Consider the following 16,479-nt stretch of genomic DNA (forward strand, 5'->3'; position numbering starts at 1 on the left):
TTAAATATAAGGTGGCCAGTGAGCTCTCTCCAATTATGCAACCTCTGTAAAGCATGACAGAAACATTAATGCTCTTCTTTCCAAAACATGTTATGTGGAGAAGAAATATCAATGCAGTGGTTTGGGCATAGTGCTGTGCCTATAAAACGTTTTTTAAAAGCTATGGAAGCTTTTGTTCAAAGAAAATTAGAGCCCTGCGTTACAGACAGATTTCCAAGTGGAAGCATCTCTTAGGTCGAAATCCAAAGCAACAAACACTCCCCTGACCTCTGACGGAACCCAGGTTCCAAAGCCAAAGTCCCAATCAGGAGATAATTTCATCCATATCCCTGAGCTACCTGCAAAAAAACTTGCAGTGACTTCCTCTGTTACTGCAGCAAAAGCGATTATTCGGGCACATGTATGCACACAATCCCCAGAATCCTAGCAACCTATTCTGCATGACCACCTCTAGGGAACACGTTCAAGTGGAGGAGAGACCTTCTCTTTGTTCTTCATAAATTCCTGAGTTGCATGCATTTGTTACAACAAGCTTGTATTCCTTTTGTAAAAATTAAAAATTAAGGTTAGAAATTTTAATAAACATGCCTACACTAGTGGCTAGAGCTACAGATGTTAAAAAGAAATGATGTTTAACTTAGAAAACATACAGACCAGTAGGAAAGACAGACAATTAAACGGGCCCACTTCTTTGAAAATACAGACTGTGCTGAATACACAGAATGCCTGGGAAAGAACATTCTTGGGTGGGAAGGAAAGTGATTCTAGAAGAAGGGAAGGGACATCAAAGTTGCATCCGAAAAAATGGTGGTTATGAGGCAAGAAGGATATCTTCAAAAATATACATATACACATATCAAATGAAATCTGACAATTAAGTGGGCACAATTTGAATTTTAGTGGATCATCCATCCCTCTGCTTGGGTTGGTTCATGTTTCACACAACATTATCGTGTGAGTGGTGAATTTAGATGGCACATGAGTGGTTTTGAATTTTAACTTCAATAGTTACATGCTTACATTTACAGGCTGTCTTCCATTTATAACATTATTCTGGCCTTCCTTCATGACAGTGATATAAAATTTCCTTTTCAAAACAAATATATCTAATTTCATTTACCATTTGACCTTGTGTAATAGACTTGATCTCTCTGAAGGGCCATTTCTTCATCTCTAATATGGGATATTCTAAAAACGCTTATGGAAAGGAGCTTTGCAAATCAAAATGTCCCAATGTTATTACCTCAAGAGACTGTGAACTCCTTGCATTTCTGTAGCCCCAGGGACCCAGCATGGGGTATGGGATGGAACAACCATGGAATAGTGACTACAGGGGCAAGGAGACCAGGGTTTGCAAGTGAACTGGTTCAGTCCAGGGCATGTCAATAAAATTCATCACCAATGCTAACTCCCATCAACTAGTAGCGAATGATAAGGCCTCGCATTGAGAAGGACTCCAATGCTGCATGCAGTTAAGTGAATGTCATGGATACAGAAGTGGAGAGTGACGGGACCACACATATTTTCTGTTCATCACTCCTACATTCTTTCTTCCTTTCTTTCTCAACAAATACTTATTAAGTGTCTACTATATGATGAGCATAGGCCCAGGCACTTGGAATTCCAGCAGCAAACTAGATTGGATTTCTCCTTTCTTGGAGTATCCTATGTGGTCCAATCTTTCCCAACTTCCTGAAGGGCAGAGACTGTTAGAACATTTCCTTAATCTTGAGTGGTGCTCTCCATAAAGAAATGTCTTTTGGTCACATAGCACATCACTAGCAGAAAGAAGGTGCTTGCCTCCCAAACCAGCACAGTTGTGTAGTTACCAGGCTTGCAAAACCTGTTTAACTTTCTAAAGTGTGCGGCAGCCAGTTCTGAGCGCCCAGTCCTCCCCACTGCTGTCCCTGGTGGGGAAGAGAGCCCTGTCTGGAAGTAGGGAGGCAGGTGAATGGGGGCAACTCCCTAGAGGCCTCTGGGTTTTAGAGAGATGTTTTAAAGAGGCTACAAGAACAAAGAGGACAAAGAAGAGGAGGGAGAGACAGTGGGAGGCCCACTATAGGCAGACAGGTAATTGGTTACTTTTGAGCTGAGCGGTCAGTCTCTCTAGTCTCCCTCCCTGGGGGAGGCTAAAGAGAAAGAAATTGAAGAAGGTTCCCTAACAAATTAGTGTGAGACTGGACTTGAAAACCCCAGTCACACCTGGGTTCAGAGCCAAGGGTTTGATCTTCAGAGGCCCCAGGAAGGATGCCAAGTGGGAAAGAAGGAAGTGGACTTTATCGAGCTGCAGTTCCAGCCTCAGAAGTTCTCCCAGGAGCACCCTGCTGAGCCCAGAGAGCTGAGAAGCCACTCATAAATCACTTGGCTTCATCTCATCACATTAGAAATGGGGACAGCCCAGAGAAGAAGCTTGACCATAACACCCAGCAGAACTGGCACCAAATCCCAGGACTCACGCTCCAGCCCTCCCCGTCATATTCCTCTGATCCTGGGTCCCACGAGGTCCTTTTCCACACGACTTCCTTTGGCTTGTCTTAAACTCTGTCCAACTGCAAGGAAGGTGGGGCAGGGGTTGGTGTTGGGGATTGGGGTACATGCCTACTTACTTTTATTTTTTTAACAAACAGGAGGAAGCATTTACTAAGAGCCAGGCAATTCTTGAAATATGAACTTGAGCCATTAGAATCCTCCTAATCTCTCAATAGAAATACCTGATGAGGTAGGCTCCCTCTCAGGTGGTGTTCACAAACTGGTATCCCCACTCCTGCCCATTTTCTCAGATTGTGTATACTCAGCACCGACATGTGTGATGTGTTCTAACTATAGAGGTCAGAGAGCAAAAAGATAAAAAAAAAAAAAAAAAAGAGACCCTACATTCAAGAGGCTGACAGCAAAAAGGCTTTGAAAAACTAATGGACTAGGAAGCTATGGGAGGGAGGTCCAGGAATACTTCTTGGAGGAGGCAATATTCACATTTGTGGGCGAGGGAAAATGGTGAAAAATTATTTCAGAGAGAGAGTCAAATTATTTAGAATTCTGTAGATCCTAAAAAGGAATTAGGATTTTATCCTAAGAGCAATGAGAAGCATTTGAAGGTTTTAAACAGGGAAGTAGTGAGATCTAATTTGCTTTTTGGAAAAGATGACTGGGCCACAGAATGGGGCAGGGATTGTCAACCTTTTTCTATGAAGAATGATTTGTTGATATTTTAGTCTTTGCAGGACCAAGACTCTGTGGCTACCACTGGATTCTGTCACTACAGAATATCAGCAGCCAGAGCAACACAGAAACAAATGAGTGTGGCCATGTTCCAGTAATCTTTATTTATGGCCACTGACATCTGAGTTCTATATAATTGTCACATATCACAAAATATTATTCCTCTTCAGACTGTTTTGACTTTTTTTTTTTAATTAGCAGGCATTAAGGCCGTAACAAAAACAGGCAGAGGGCTGGATTTGGCCTATGGACTATACACTGCACAGCACAAAGCAAGAACAGGAGATAGAGAAGCAGAGGAAGATCAGCTGGAGGCAGATGTGAGATTGGACAGTGTCTTGGACAAAAGAGGTGCAGAAGGAATTTTGAGAAGCAGATTTTGAGTCACTTCAGAAGACCAAGAGAGGAATGGGAAACAGAAAGAGAGGCACAGGAAAGGAAAGAAGACGATCCTTTAGCTTGAAAAACTGGCTGGATAACAGTCTGATGTGGATAAACAAGGTATAGGGCCAACTGGATATCAGCAGTGTGTGCCCCCAGATGGGAGGGAGAGACAACCCACAGCATCCGCCCAGAGTTTCCAAATAAAACACAGGATGCTCAGTTAATCTGAACTTCAGCTAACCAGTGAGGCATCTTCAGCAAGAATATGTCCCAGATTCTTCATGGGACAGGCTTGTACTAACAAGTATCCATTATTTGTCTGAAATTCAAGTTTAACTGGGCATTCTGTATTTTTATTTACTAAATATGGCAATCATACAGGGGCTGGTGATGTAGGCATCCAGAAAATAAATAATGTCACCGAGCCTGACATTAGGAGGAAGAGAGGACTCCCTGGAGGAGGCAGCAGCTTAGTGACCTCCTAGTTGGTGTGATGAATCAAGGGATGAAAAGACAGAACAGCATACTCATTTGGGGGTCAGGAATGTGCAGGTCACCTGTCATCCTCAGAAATCTGCAAGTCAATGGTGAGTCTACGGTGTCAAATGGGAAAAGGAATAGCAGGAGGTGAGGCTGAAGTGGTGTGCACAGGGCCCCCTCACAGAAGTCCGCCAGGAACATGCCAAGGATTCAGGACGCTTAAAGCCAGGCTCCCCAGCCCCACCCCAGGTGCCTTGGCAATTCTGGCCTGGAGAACCTGGCTCTAGGGTGATGCTGATAAGAAGCTAACTTTAGGAAAGACTGAGCTAAATCTAGAACCTTTTGACAAATCCCAGAAGCCCAGGAAGTTGCTCCTGGCTCTGAAAGTCTTGAAGAGAGTAATCCAGGTAATTGGAGCAAAGTCAACGTCGGCATCCAGGAAGCCTGCAGCCTCCCACGGGAAATCCCAGCAAAGAGGCTCTGTCCATCTGTGGGGTGGGAGATCCAGGATGTTGATCAAAGGACCATCCGTGGTCTGTAACAGTCAACCTCCCTTCCTCTGTCACCTGGCTGTCACTTGGTGCTGTCAGCTCTGGGCATGTAGACCAGAAGTCTCCTGTGCCTTCCCTTGCCTCCCTGCCCCCCTTTCCTCTTCCACCCACAGTTACCACTGAAATGATTCCCCCAAATGCAGCTATTACTGTGACTGGAAATCTCTTTTCTGCTGATTCTGCTAATGGAAATGTTCCTTCCCTTTTCGGCTGCTTGCAGAGCCACTCGTGACTTCCTTGGGTGCCTGAGAGTAAGGCTTTGTCAGGCAACCGCCACAAGAAGGGAAAGCAATCCACCCGCCTGCCACCCCCTACACCCACCTGCCTTAGACTCAGTCTCTAAGTGCTTCTCTGTCCAAACTGTCCTCAGACGACCCTGGAGTTCCCTGCTCCCCCTCTCCCCAGAACGAGCAGAGATCATGAATGGTCAACTTCACGGTTTTGTGCCTTGCTGAGGAGGGGAAACGGGGGAAGGGAGGGGCACAGGCAGAGCATGTTGGAGTAGGAAGAGGGGAGGGAGGGAATTCACACTCATTATTTATTCATGCCTTCACCTCCTTCCAAAAAAAGGATTCCAGGTGGCAAAAAGGCATGGAACACAAACTGTGTGCCAGACGCCTCGCTAGGCGCTTTGCACACAATATCTCCATGAGGATCATGTGACCTAGTGCACAGAAGAAAACTGCACACCTCTGGGCACTGATGAAAATGTGGTTTATGGAGAGCTTTCCAAAAGCAATTGTCAGAGCAATCCAGAAAAGTGATGACTAGGTTTTCCTCACTTTGTTGATGAACAAACAGAGGTGAGGAGAGGGGTTTTAATATTAAGTAGATTAGATGAAGAGCAGCTTATTGAAAATGGGAGATGGGAACAATGACAGAGGCTCAGAGAGGTGGCATATGAAGTCCAAGGTTAGAAAGGAGTCCATGGGGGACTTGATCCCAGAGCTTGGTGTCCTCAGACCTGGCATGTTCCACTCCAGCACACCGCCTCTTAGTCAGAGGACCTGGTCTAGCAATTAGATTTTATTTTGGATTAGCTGTGAGAACTTGGAAAAGGTACTTTGGTTTGTTAAATAAGTGAGGGGGTTGAGTTGGATCACAAAGGCATTTCATTAGCTAGTTCTGAAATTCTAGACATGTATCTGCTATTTATTTGGAGTCTAGTAGCAACACACATGCACACACATATAGTAATTTTTATATATACATCCCATCTTCAAGGTGGGAACACAAAAATTGTACAATGCTATTAAAGAGCACTAAAATGTAAACCAAATTCACACTGGGGGCTGAGCAGGCATGCTAAGAAAATGTACCTAGCCGAACAGGGGCTTCATTTCAGACAACAGACGGCCTGCCCACTACTAGAAAGAAAATTGAGCTTACATAAATTCCTGGAAGGACCAGATCTCAGGTTCCTTAGTATACTATACATAGCATAAGGTGGGAAATCCCTAAGGGCTGGGAGGAAGGAAGGGGAAGAGAAGGAGAAAAAATGGGGGAGAGAGGAAGGGCAGAAAGGCAGTGGGAGGAAGGAGGAAGGGAAGGGCAAAGAAAACCAAGAAGCACAAGAGGAATTTGCTTGTCAAGCAGGTCTGGAGTAACCAGGGGCCTCTAAAGAGTGTGAGATAAGGCCTGATGCCCTCTCTGCAAAGCAGCAAGGAGCAGGCAAAAGGGCTGGCAGCTGGAGAGTCAGCTCCCAGCAACAGAGAAAGAAGGTGCTTGGTCCCGTGACTGCTTGAGAGCAGTCACACCTGAAGTTCCTGTATAAGAAAGGTCTGTAACTTCTTGGAAATGAGAAGAGGAAGAGATAGGATGGAAAAGAGGTGGTCAAGGGATGAACACTCAAGAGTACCCCTAGTTCTGGGCTGCATGCAAGGCAGAGAACATGGCTGTGGAACCAGGCAGACCTGGGTTTAGACAGAGCTGAGCCTCAGAGTAGCTAAGCCATCGGGTATGTTCCTTAACTCCTCTGAGCCCCAGTGCTCACCTGCAACACGGGATGAGCCAGATCTATCACTCAGAATCATGGAAATGATAAAGTGAGTTTCCTTACACCTCTGGATTTTCACTTCTGCCATCTTGGTTGCCCAGCTGCCCTTTCCCTGAGGTGGGAGGAAGATGCACTGGACTAGGAGCAACATACCTGGGATCTGGCATTGGCTCCATCACCAACTTGTCACAGTGACCTTGATTTCCCCACCTTTATGTACAAGCATTTTGCTTAGATACTGTGCTAAATTCTTTTCCTTTCTGGTATTTGATAATCCCAGAACCATGGTGTCTCCCTAATGTTCAATGCCTCTCTATCTGCCACAGGTTCTAACCCCCTAGGCTTCCAAGCTGCTCAAGGTGAGGCCTTCCCCAATCCCAGCACACTCCCCTCTAATCAAATGATCTCCTCACCATCCTACCAACACCCCAGATGATCGGGAGAAGGAAGGTAGAGGAAATGGCAATTAGAGTTCAGAAAAGGGAAGGTTCCACGGAAGAGGTGGCAGTAAGCTCATTCTGAATAGAAAAGTGGGATTTCAACACCTCTCTAGTGTTGCCCAGTATGGATTCTAGGATGAAATTTGGCAAACCCAGAGTCCCAGTTATCTGAGATCTCCTGTACACTATGATGTGCCAAGCACAGGGTGAGCCACTGCAGCTCCAGGGATAAAGTCTCGTGGGGTGCATAGGCAAGCCTGGCAGGCAGGAGAGAAGACACATGACTATGAAGATCGCTGGTCTCCCCTGAGCCACCATCCTCTCACACCTGCCTAACTCTCCACTGTATTCAGAGCCAAAGTCCAAATTCTGACCGATGTCCACACATTCCTGTGTGACCCAGCTCCTGTCCTCCCTTGGCCCACTCCACCTCTGCCCCACCAGCCTCCTGCAGTGCCTTAAACAAATCCTGGGGTACTCCTGAGTAAGGTCTTGCTGCAGCCCATCTCTGCCCAGAATATTCCTTTCCTAGGTATCTGTTGGCTAACTGCTTCCTCCCTGTCAAGTCATCGTTCCCATCTCCCATTTTCAATAAGCTGCTCTTCCTCGACTCTACTTAATATTAAAACCCATCTTCTCACCTGAGAACTCCAGGCTCTCTTTTCCCTCTTTTGTTTCCTTCTTTACAGAATATATTATCTTTTCACATTCTATGCAACTTACTGATTATGTTTATTGCTCTTGTCCTCAAACAGTTAACACACAAACATGAACCCCTAGGCAGACAGGGAAAGAAGCTCTCTCATGTAAGAGTCCCTGGTCTTTGGTCCTCTGCTGTGCCCTTAGCACCAGAACAATGCCTGGAACGTCACAGATGCTCAACTATCCCAAACGGCCACAGTCACAATGGGCTTTATATTGACAGTCTCACCAAGGCCCCCAGTGTTCAATGCAGGAGCACAGAGATCAGAAAGGGCCTCAAAGACACCTGAATTCAGTCTTGGAAGGTGAGAAGAAGTTTTCCCGTGGGGGAGGCAGTTATAGAATGAGAAGGAAGGATTCTTAGTATAGGGCAGTCTGCAGAGTCTGATCCTGGACCTTGTACTACAGCAGGGAGCTTGAACTTCATCCTAAGAATAATAAGGAACTGTCAGTGTTTTAAAAGAAGATAACCATTATCAGATTTGGGCCTTTAATGAAATCACTCTCTCTGCCAGTACAGAGGCTGGATTAGAGAGGATAAGGCTAGAGGTAGCCAGACCAGTGAGTTCGCTGTTGCAACTGTGGTAGACAAAAGCATTGCTAAGCTTGTCAGGCAATGGGGATGGAGAAGTGGTTGCTTCTCATAGTTAAAACCCTAATGCCTGGTAACATACAACACCCTTGTCAAATTTTGACTCCCAGACTGGGTTGATTGTATGCCAGTATGGAAGCTGCAAATATTTCAGTCTTGAATCTTTCTCAGAGTGGACACCATCCACCCCTTTCCATTCACAAAGGAGGTCTTCCTGGGGCTATTGTCCAAAAGAACTATAGTCAGTAGGGACAAGATAGTGAATGCAGACAGCAAGCACTAGAGAACAGAGCAGGCCATGCCGGCTGCCTCCTTCTGGGGCGGAGAGGATGTATGCTGTGCTGCTAGGCAGGGAAGCCAGCTCTCTTGCTATAGTTAATCTTCTGTTGCCACTAGCTGGTCAGTGTGAGAACTTGGGAAAGCATCAGCTCTGGAAAGGAAGCATCTCCCCAGTGCTGCTCCACTCCAAGTTTAAACCCGACTCTTCCTTTCCTTTCCTAGAAAAGAACAGATTTCTTCACTACCCCTAAAGGTAGTGAGAATGAGAAGCAATCAGGCTTCCCCCTTTCCCAGAAACAAGCCCATCAGCTCAGGTGCTCAGGAGAGATTGGAGCCAACCAGCTGGATGCTTGGGCAGGAGAACAAATTCAATTTCCCTTAAGTAGATTTTTCTCCTTAGAATTTTTATTTATTTATTTTTTTTAGCAAGGGGAGGAGGAATGAGTGGTATACTGTATAATGTTCAACCAAGTTGTACACCCTGGGCTGAGTGAAACCCAGTGCCTCTGTGAGCGGTCCAGCAATGGGATGGGAACAGTGGGAACTGTGGGCACTCTCGTGGGTCCCTTTCCTTGCCTGGACTTCCATGTCACCACATACAGTGGAAATGGTGAATCTGATGCTCTCTGCGAGTGTGTGATGCTGGGAGCTGGTCAAAGTGGACCGTCACGCTAACGGTTTCCAGGTATCACCCAGAAGGTCACTGTCAGTCTCTATCCTTCTGCCCAATGACACACAGGGCCTAGAACACCACACAGCATGCAAGTGGGAAGCAGGAGGCTTTGTCTGCCAGAGGCCTGGCCAAACCTCCTGCCCTACTTGCTGCAAAGGAAAATTCTAGACCATCTCTGTGGTCTGAGGGCTCAGCGCAGGAAAACAGTCAACTTCGGGGTCACAGCAAAGCTTGCACAGCTCTGCTGCTTGCTGAGGTCACTGACCCTCACACCCCCAGAAACAGGAAATCTTGGCATGGCCTGAGCTCAAGTCTCTCTTACAACTGAGTGAATTCCTCCCTTCTCCCTGCCCCATTTCCCCCTCAGTAACAAAGAACTGATGAGAGCAGACCATGCATTTCTCTCTGCCCTAAGTATTAAATAGGTTTCATCAGCTTTGAGCTGGCAAGAAGTAGGGTGGGGTATAGAGTGAGGGAAGTGAATGGAAAAGGGAAGAAGACTCAGATCAGGGTTTTCTAAACACCTCAACCCCTACCCAAGACCATTATTTACAGTGTCTCAGAAATGTGGAGCAACACAGCAGGATGGAATCTGAAATCTGAGTGTTGCCCAAATAACTCTTTTAATAATAGAAACCTGATGTCCAAATGAGGAACGTACATACACTGTTTTAAACCTAGCTTTGTTTTTCAACAAGGTCTCCCTATTTTTCATCCCAGAATCTCTTTCACACACAGCAGAGAACACTGGAAGTGATGCTAGTGAATATTCTGTGGTCAGAAATTTCTACAGAACTTACTACCATTTGTAACTCCTTTTCCTCCCGCTGAAAGAAGGGCGTCGACCTTCAGAATCAAACCAGAAACAGAAAAGAGCATATAGTCCAAACATCTCTCAGGGTTTGGTCCCTCTCCTGCGTGCCTGCCAAAGACGTATGGGTCTCTGCTTGAACACTTCCTCTATTTGGATCTCACCACAATGTGGGTCAGCACACGGGGTTGCTGGACAGCTCCGTGGGGCACACTCTCTTGTAGGGCTTGGCTCTATCCAATCTGCACCTTTTGAACATTCTTTAAATCAGATCCCCCACAAAACACACATTCTTCCTTGTGTGTGGACATCTGCAGGAAGTTTCTCCAGTCCTTTGTGGGTTGCTTTTCTTTTGCCAAACTCCCTTTTCCCTGCATTACTTCTGGAAAGGTGCCTGCCCCTCACTCCCCCTGAAGTTTTTTCTCTGAGTATCCATTTTTATCTGTGTTTTTAAAAAACCTCTGCTGGACTCCCCAACTTGGAATTTCACACTGCATCTTGTCTTCCACCCAGACCAACCAGCTTCTTGCAGAGTATCCTTTTGAGACAAACCATCAGGAAACTGCAGGACCTTTCCAGGTGGGTGCATTTAAAGATATACTCCTGGGTGGCTTTTCCTTCTTCACATTCCCTTCCCCCAATTCAGAGCACACTCTTCTCCTGGTTTACATGGCAAAGCAAATCACTAAGAAATGTTGCAATGAGTCGTTGTCCAATGTCATCACTTTTTTTCCCCTTTTGCTAAATCAAGGCAGGTGGTAAACTGCCTGGCCTGGCCACTATCTAGCACAGGAAAAAGGATGACATTTCCCTACCTGTAGTCATGAAAGCTAAATCCACAAACAGACTCTGGGGCTGCCTGGGGGTAAATGAGGACTGAGCAACGTGCAGGTTCACCTCAGAAGCCCTGAGCTGGCGGTTGCTCCTATTCAGAGCCTTTCCTTTCCATCTATCCTCCCCAACACCCCATGCAAAGGAAAACAGTAAGAAGCAAAGGAGCTAGTCAGAGTCACAGCATAGGTCAGGTCACTCAAGTTCACAGAATCTTTACACCAAAGGATTATTTTAGGGCTCATCTACCCACTCATTTTACAACACAAAGAATTAAAGCTCTGGGGTATAAATGACTTGTTCAAGGTCACAGTGAGTCAGGGTGAAGATTTCCAGATCCTAACCAACCATAAGTTCCCAAGCCATATTTAACATTCAGCATCTGAAATATTCGATTAAATCCTTCAACACCGACCCAGGTTCTTTCTGGTCCAGAAAGTGTCCCCAGTCTTCTGCAAGTTCATAGAGACTTCTTCCCTGATGTTTATAGAATGTACGGTCTTTATCACTCATGGGTGCTACTGAGAAGAATGCCCTTTGACATATTATGTGTCATGGAACTTTAAGCTCCTTTGGTAAGGTCACTGGAGTCATTTAACTCATGTCTCACTTTCAAACAGTCATACTTCTGCTCACCAATGTGACCAAAGTCATTTGCAGAAAGGTTCTTGTCTTGTTAATGACTACTATGCTTATCTGCCTGGTGCCATGCCCCCATAGTGTTTAGGTTCAGAATACCAGCCTGGCAATTAACAAGAATGTAGGTCTGCGACAGACTGGGATTCCAGTTCTAGATGTACCATGTACTCTCCGTATGACTCTGCACTAGGTACTTGACCCATAAGAAAGCTTCCTCATCTGTCAACTGGGAATAACAGTAGTGCCCACTCTATGCATTTTAGGTGACTTAATAATACATGGCAAGAGTTAAACTCTGAGCAATACATTAAATATTCAATAACTATTTGCTATTCCTTGATCACTTTCAGGGACATTCACTTTGTCAACATCGTTGACTTATAATCAGATTTTAAAGAAGAGGCCCAAGTACAGAAACTTGGGAATCTTTCACATCTGAGGGAAACTTCCATCTACACAAAGCAGGTGGGAACTTGATGGGGAGAGTAGAAATATGAAAAGGAAGAGAACTGAAGAAAAGTCCTTTTCCATCAAGTCACTACCAATCCCAGAGCCAATCCCTCAAATAAGAAAGGCAGAACCCAGTGAGGCCGGGCTAGGTACGAAGGTGACTTTGGAAAACATGGATGGTAGGCAGTGTGTGCAAAATTACTTAGAGGCCAACTGAATCGAGGGTAAAATGGAAAATCTACCTTCTGTTTGTTTGTCCCCCACCGCCACTCTAATGACAGAAATGTTTTACCAACAGTTACTCTGGGCCCAGGACCCAAAGCATGTCAGGAAGCCTTTGGCAGACACCATCACCCCCTAGTGGCGACTCAACACTCCCCACTACTGGCAGGGTCTGACCCCAACTTTAAACACCTCGCTGTGGCACCTGGTCATCTTCGAAATTCTCGGAACTGACAAACTAGGAGTGGAAGTCTTGCCTAACTCACCAGACACAACCACTGGGCAGGATGTTTAAAGGGTCTGGGAAAGGAATGGGATTGCCTTGGGGCCTCAAAAAGAGATGACCATAAATAACTTATTTTCCATCCCCCCATATAGCCACCACCAACCCTCATTGCCAGCCAGTCTGGCCCTCCAAAAGCTCATTGTGCACTCCGTGTTTACATGCAAACAGTCGAAGACCAACACAAATAAAAAGCCCACGTCTCCCTACACAGCTCCTGCTATACCCTGCCATCTGGTGACTACCTCGCTAGCCAAATCCCTGTCGGAGAGCTTGAGCTGCCATCCAGGGCGCTGGGGGGAGGAGGAGGTGGGAACCCAATCCCAGTGTGCATACAACAGGCTCAGGGCTGCCAAGGAAGAGAGCACCTGGCCACTCGGTGGGGCAGGCAGTCCCCAGCCACCAGGCTCAGCAGTTGTGCGTCAGAGACAGCGGAAGGCTGCAAGTCCAGGGCACAGGGGGACTCTCAAGCTGACACAGAGATCCCAGGGGATTCAAGACTTCCAGTTTCTTACTTTGTTTGCCTCAGGGTCCCAAGCACCCATCCCCTGAAAGCGGAAGTTTAAAATGGCCAGGATTGCTAGTTCCAGGAATTTGGGGGCCTCTGTGGCTGGCTGGACCTGGTCCTCCACACCTTTGAGGAACTGGAATGCTCTGGGATTCTCACTGCCAAGTCAGGGCACTCAAGAGCCGATTCCCTTCCCCCGCACTTAGGAGCCCTGAGTTCTCACCATAGCCCAGAGGAGAGAGATCTGGAGGATTAGAAGTGGCAGGAAGGGTTGGTTATCTTCTGTGTCACTGGCAGGACTCCCCTACCCACCCTCCACCACCGGCCCAGGCAACAGGAGTTAATGTGAGACCCATATTAGCTCAGTGCCTAAAGAATCACCCCACCTTCATCCCCTTCCATGGACGTGGGCAGCCCTACAGGTGCAGGTGGTAAGAGCTCTGTGTGTGTGTGTGTGTGTGTGTGTGTGTGTGTGTGTCCCCGTGTGCGCGCATGTCTGAGAGAGTGTGTGTGTGTGTGTGTGTGTGTGTGTGTGTGTGTGTGTGTGTTATATGTGCGCTGCAAGCCAGACGCGCCTCTGTGGGAAGTCCCCAGGGAATCTGCAAGGCGCTCTCCAGCTTTGCCTCCCAGAAAGCTCTGCACGCTCAGATTACAGCCAGCCAGGAGAGCCTAGGGCGGCCGCGGAACCCAGAGAATCAAGCTCAGACCAGGAAAGAGCCTGGCACTCACTCAAATCCCCAAAGGCAGCCAGTAGAAAGGAGAAGGGGGCAGAGGTGTCACGAAATATATTTTAAATATCAGGATTCCCAGGAGTGTGAGGTCTAGTATATGGATTACTCTGTGGGGCTTCTCTGGCGAGCAAGGAGTTAACCGCCGAGGCTCAGGCAGGAAACCTAAGAGCGCTGACCACCAAGGCCGGTCACCCCCGCGATGCCAGAGCCCAAGGACCCCGGCAAGAAGAGGTCGGGAGTCTGGCTAGCCCCCGGCGCCTTAGAGGCGCTGTTGTTGGCCAGACTCAGACAGCCAATCGGGCCCCGCGCCCCCAAGAGGGGAGGGGAGAGCGAGCGAGCAGCGAGCAGCGAGCGCGGGAGAGCTAAGGGGGAACAACATTTTTGTAAACGCTCTCCGAGATAATTAAGCTATCAATTACCCGGGTGGGAAATCAGCCGCGCTTCCCACAGCTCCACCGAAGGGCCGACTCCTCCGGGATTCGCGCCGGGAATCAGCAGGCAGCGAAGCTGCTGGCGAACTTTCTGATTAACTTTTCCGTTTGAGCCCCCCTACACCTACCCTTTCCTCTCCCCTCCCTTTTCTTGCCGTTAAGTTATTATTATTAGCCCAGGGAGTGGGCAAGGAGGACAAACCTACTCTCTGCCAGAAGGAGGGTATAAAGGCGAAGGGTGGAGGGCGAATCAAAAGGCGGAAACCTTGGGCTCAGAATCCCAGTCCTCAGAAATCACTCAATCGATTCCAGCCCCATTTCACAGAAGGTCAAAACTAAGGCTCAGAGAAGCGAAGCAACTTAGCCAAGGTCACCCAGCCCATATAGAAGATGAGCTTTTGCGGGTCTGGTCTTTATAAATGGAGCTACTCCGCTGTGATTCTAGAGAAAATCTCTCTGGAAGGGCTGAACCCATAACTCCGAGGCGAGAGCGAGCTGGTGGTAGCCGTGGGCGGCCAGTGACCGTGACTAGGGGAGTAGTGGGAGGGTTGACCGCGAACTGTTTTCGGAGAGAGGTTCTGACCCAGACTCTAGTCAGAGTACACTCATTGATTTGAGTCTCTGGCATTCGGGATGGATGGGGCAGAGTGCAACATATGGACTGAGGTAGAGGGACAGGTCCCCACTGGGGGACCGTTGGCACGCCCCCGGGCTCCCTTCGTGCGCTCTACAGGATCTCCTGCACCACACTCCTTCTCAACCACCTGTGCGCCCTCCGGGCCCCTCGGTTGCCCTTTGCCAACCCCACTCGGGGCAGCCTGGGTGGGGATCCCCAGGGCGCCCCCACCCGTCTGGCCTCACTTAGGGGTTCAGGGTTCCTTGGGATCCCGCGCGTGCCGGCGCCTAGTCTTACCCAGGGTGAAGAAGGGCAGCTCGGTGTTGTCCAGGTCATCTTGCACTGCGATGCGCCCTGGCAGCTCGTTACGCACAAAGAGCAGGAGGCGCGACTCGGCGGCTGTGCCGGCAGAGCCCGCGGAGCCGGGGGACGCGGCAGCGGCGGCGGCGGCGGCGGCGGCGGCGGCGGCTCCGGCCCCGGTCCCAGCCCCGGCCCCGGCCGCGGCCCCGGAGCGGGCGCCGCTCCAGCCGATGTCGCTCTCCCGCAGGGCGGGCAGCGTGGACACCGTGACGGTCTTGAGCCGGCATGGGCTGTCGGGCTCCCGAGAGGCGGCGGCGGTGGCGCCGGCCAGCAGCGGCGGCGGCAGCAGGAGCAGAAACAGCAGCAGCAGCGGCGGTGGCGGCGGTGGCGGCCCCGGGTGGAAGCCGAGCCTCGGCCGCCCCCGGAGCGCCAAGCCGGGGCCGGGGCTGCGCCGGGCGCCGGCGGCGGCCATGGCGGGAGGGGCTGCGGTGCTGCGGGCGGCGGCGGCGAAGGAGGAGGAAAAGGAGGCAGCGGCGGAGACGGCGGACGCCTAAGCGAACCAGGACGCCCGAGCTGAGGAGCCGAGAGAGCCGCTAGCCAGCAGCCCCCAGCTCCGGGCTCCGCCTCCCGATCGGCCCTGGACCGCCCCCCCGCGCCGCCTCCCCGGGCCCCGCCGCCCGCCCCTCTTCCCTGGCTCCCCCGGCAGACCCCGAGCGTTTCGGAGGCCCCGCCCGGCCTCGTGCAAGTCCCAGACGCTCCCTCCCCTTTCCCAGGATCCCCCAATGCCGTCCTCACAACGTTCTGTAGCCCCGACACTCCTCTCCAAATTTCTGCCACTTAAGGACCCACTCGCGTTCCCTGTAACCTCCCTGGCTCAACCCAGCTCTTCCAGCTTCACCCCACCCTTGGCTCAAGCCAGGGGATGCACCTGGGGGCGCGCCTCAGCCCAGACTGGCTCAAGGCCCCGCCTTCCCGGGGGTACAGCGCGCCCCTGAATGGCCAAGACATAACTTTGTCTCCCCGTGGGCCCGAGAACAAGTCCTGTCTTCAGTGCCCTACTCTTTTGTAGTCCCTAAAACAACTTCCTGTGGCCTTAGAGCCCCCTCCTCACCCGCTTGCCTGCAACTCGAGCATTCATCCTCCTACTGCCAAGACCACAGCTCACACTACTCGGTGGAGGCCTCCGTAGTTGCAGTAACTGTTAATGGACAGAGAGGCTTCGGACTCCACTCTCTAACAGCCCCCTGCCCTTACGTACTCCAGGACTGCCCTGGCCCCCTAGCTACTGCCCACCCAGGCAGCCCACTCATGCACTTTTATTTTGGATCCCTGCTCCCAGTT

General features: G+C 49.4%; 1 protein-coding gene across 3 annotated transcripts in view; it reads right to left on the reverse strand.

Annotated features, from left to right (window-relative positions):
* Positions 1-15,735, reverse strand: part of ASTN2 (astrotactin 2) — an 883,413-nt gene extending 867,678 nt beyond the window's left edge. For 2 of the 3 annotated variants that reach the window (XM_079113408.1, XM_079113407.1), the window contains exon 1: positions 15,136-15,735. In XM_079113408.1, the coding sequence (XP_078969534.1) occupies positions 15,136-15,610 (475 nt within the window). In that variant the 5' untranslated portion in view covers positions 15,611-15,735. The remainder of the gene's footprint in view (positions 1-15,135) is intronic. The other variant, XM_079113406.1, reaches the window with a different exon arrangement.
* Between the last annotated feature and the right edge of the window lie 744 nt (positions 15,736-16,479).

This window comes from Sciurus vulgaris (genome assembly GCF_902686455.1).
Source record: "Sciurus vulgaris genome assembly, chromosome: 15".
In the NCBI taxonomy this organism is placed as follows: domain Eukaryota; kingdom Metazoa; phylum Chordata; class Mammalia; order Rodentia; family Sciuridae; genus Sciurus; species Sciurus vulgaris.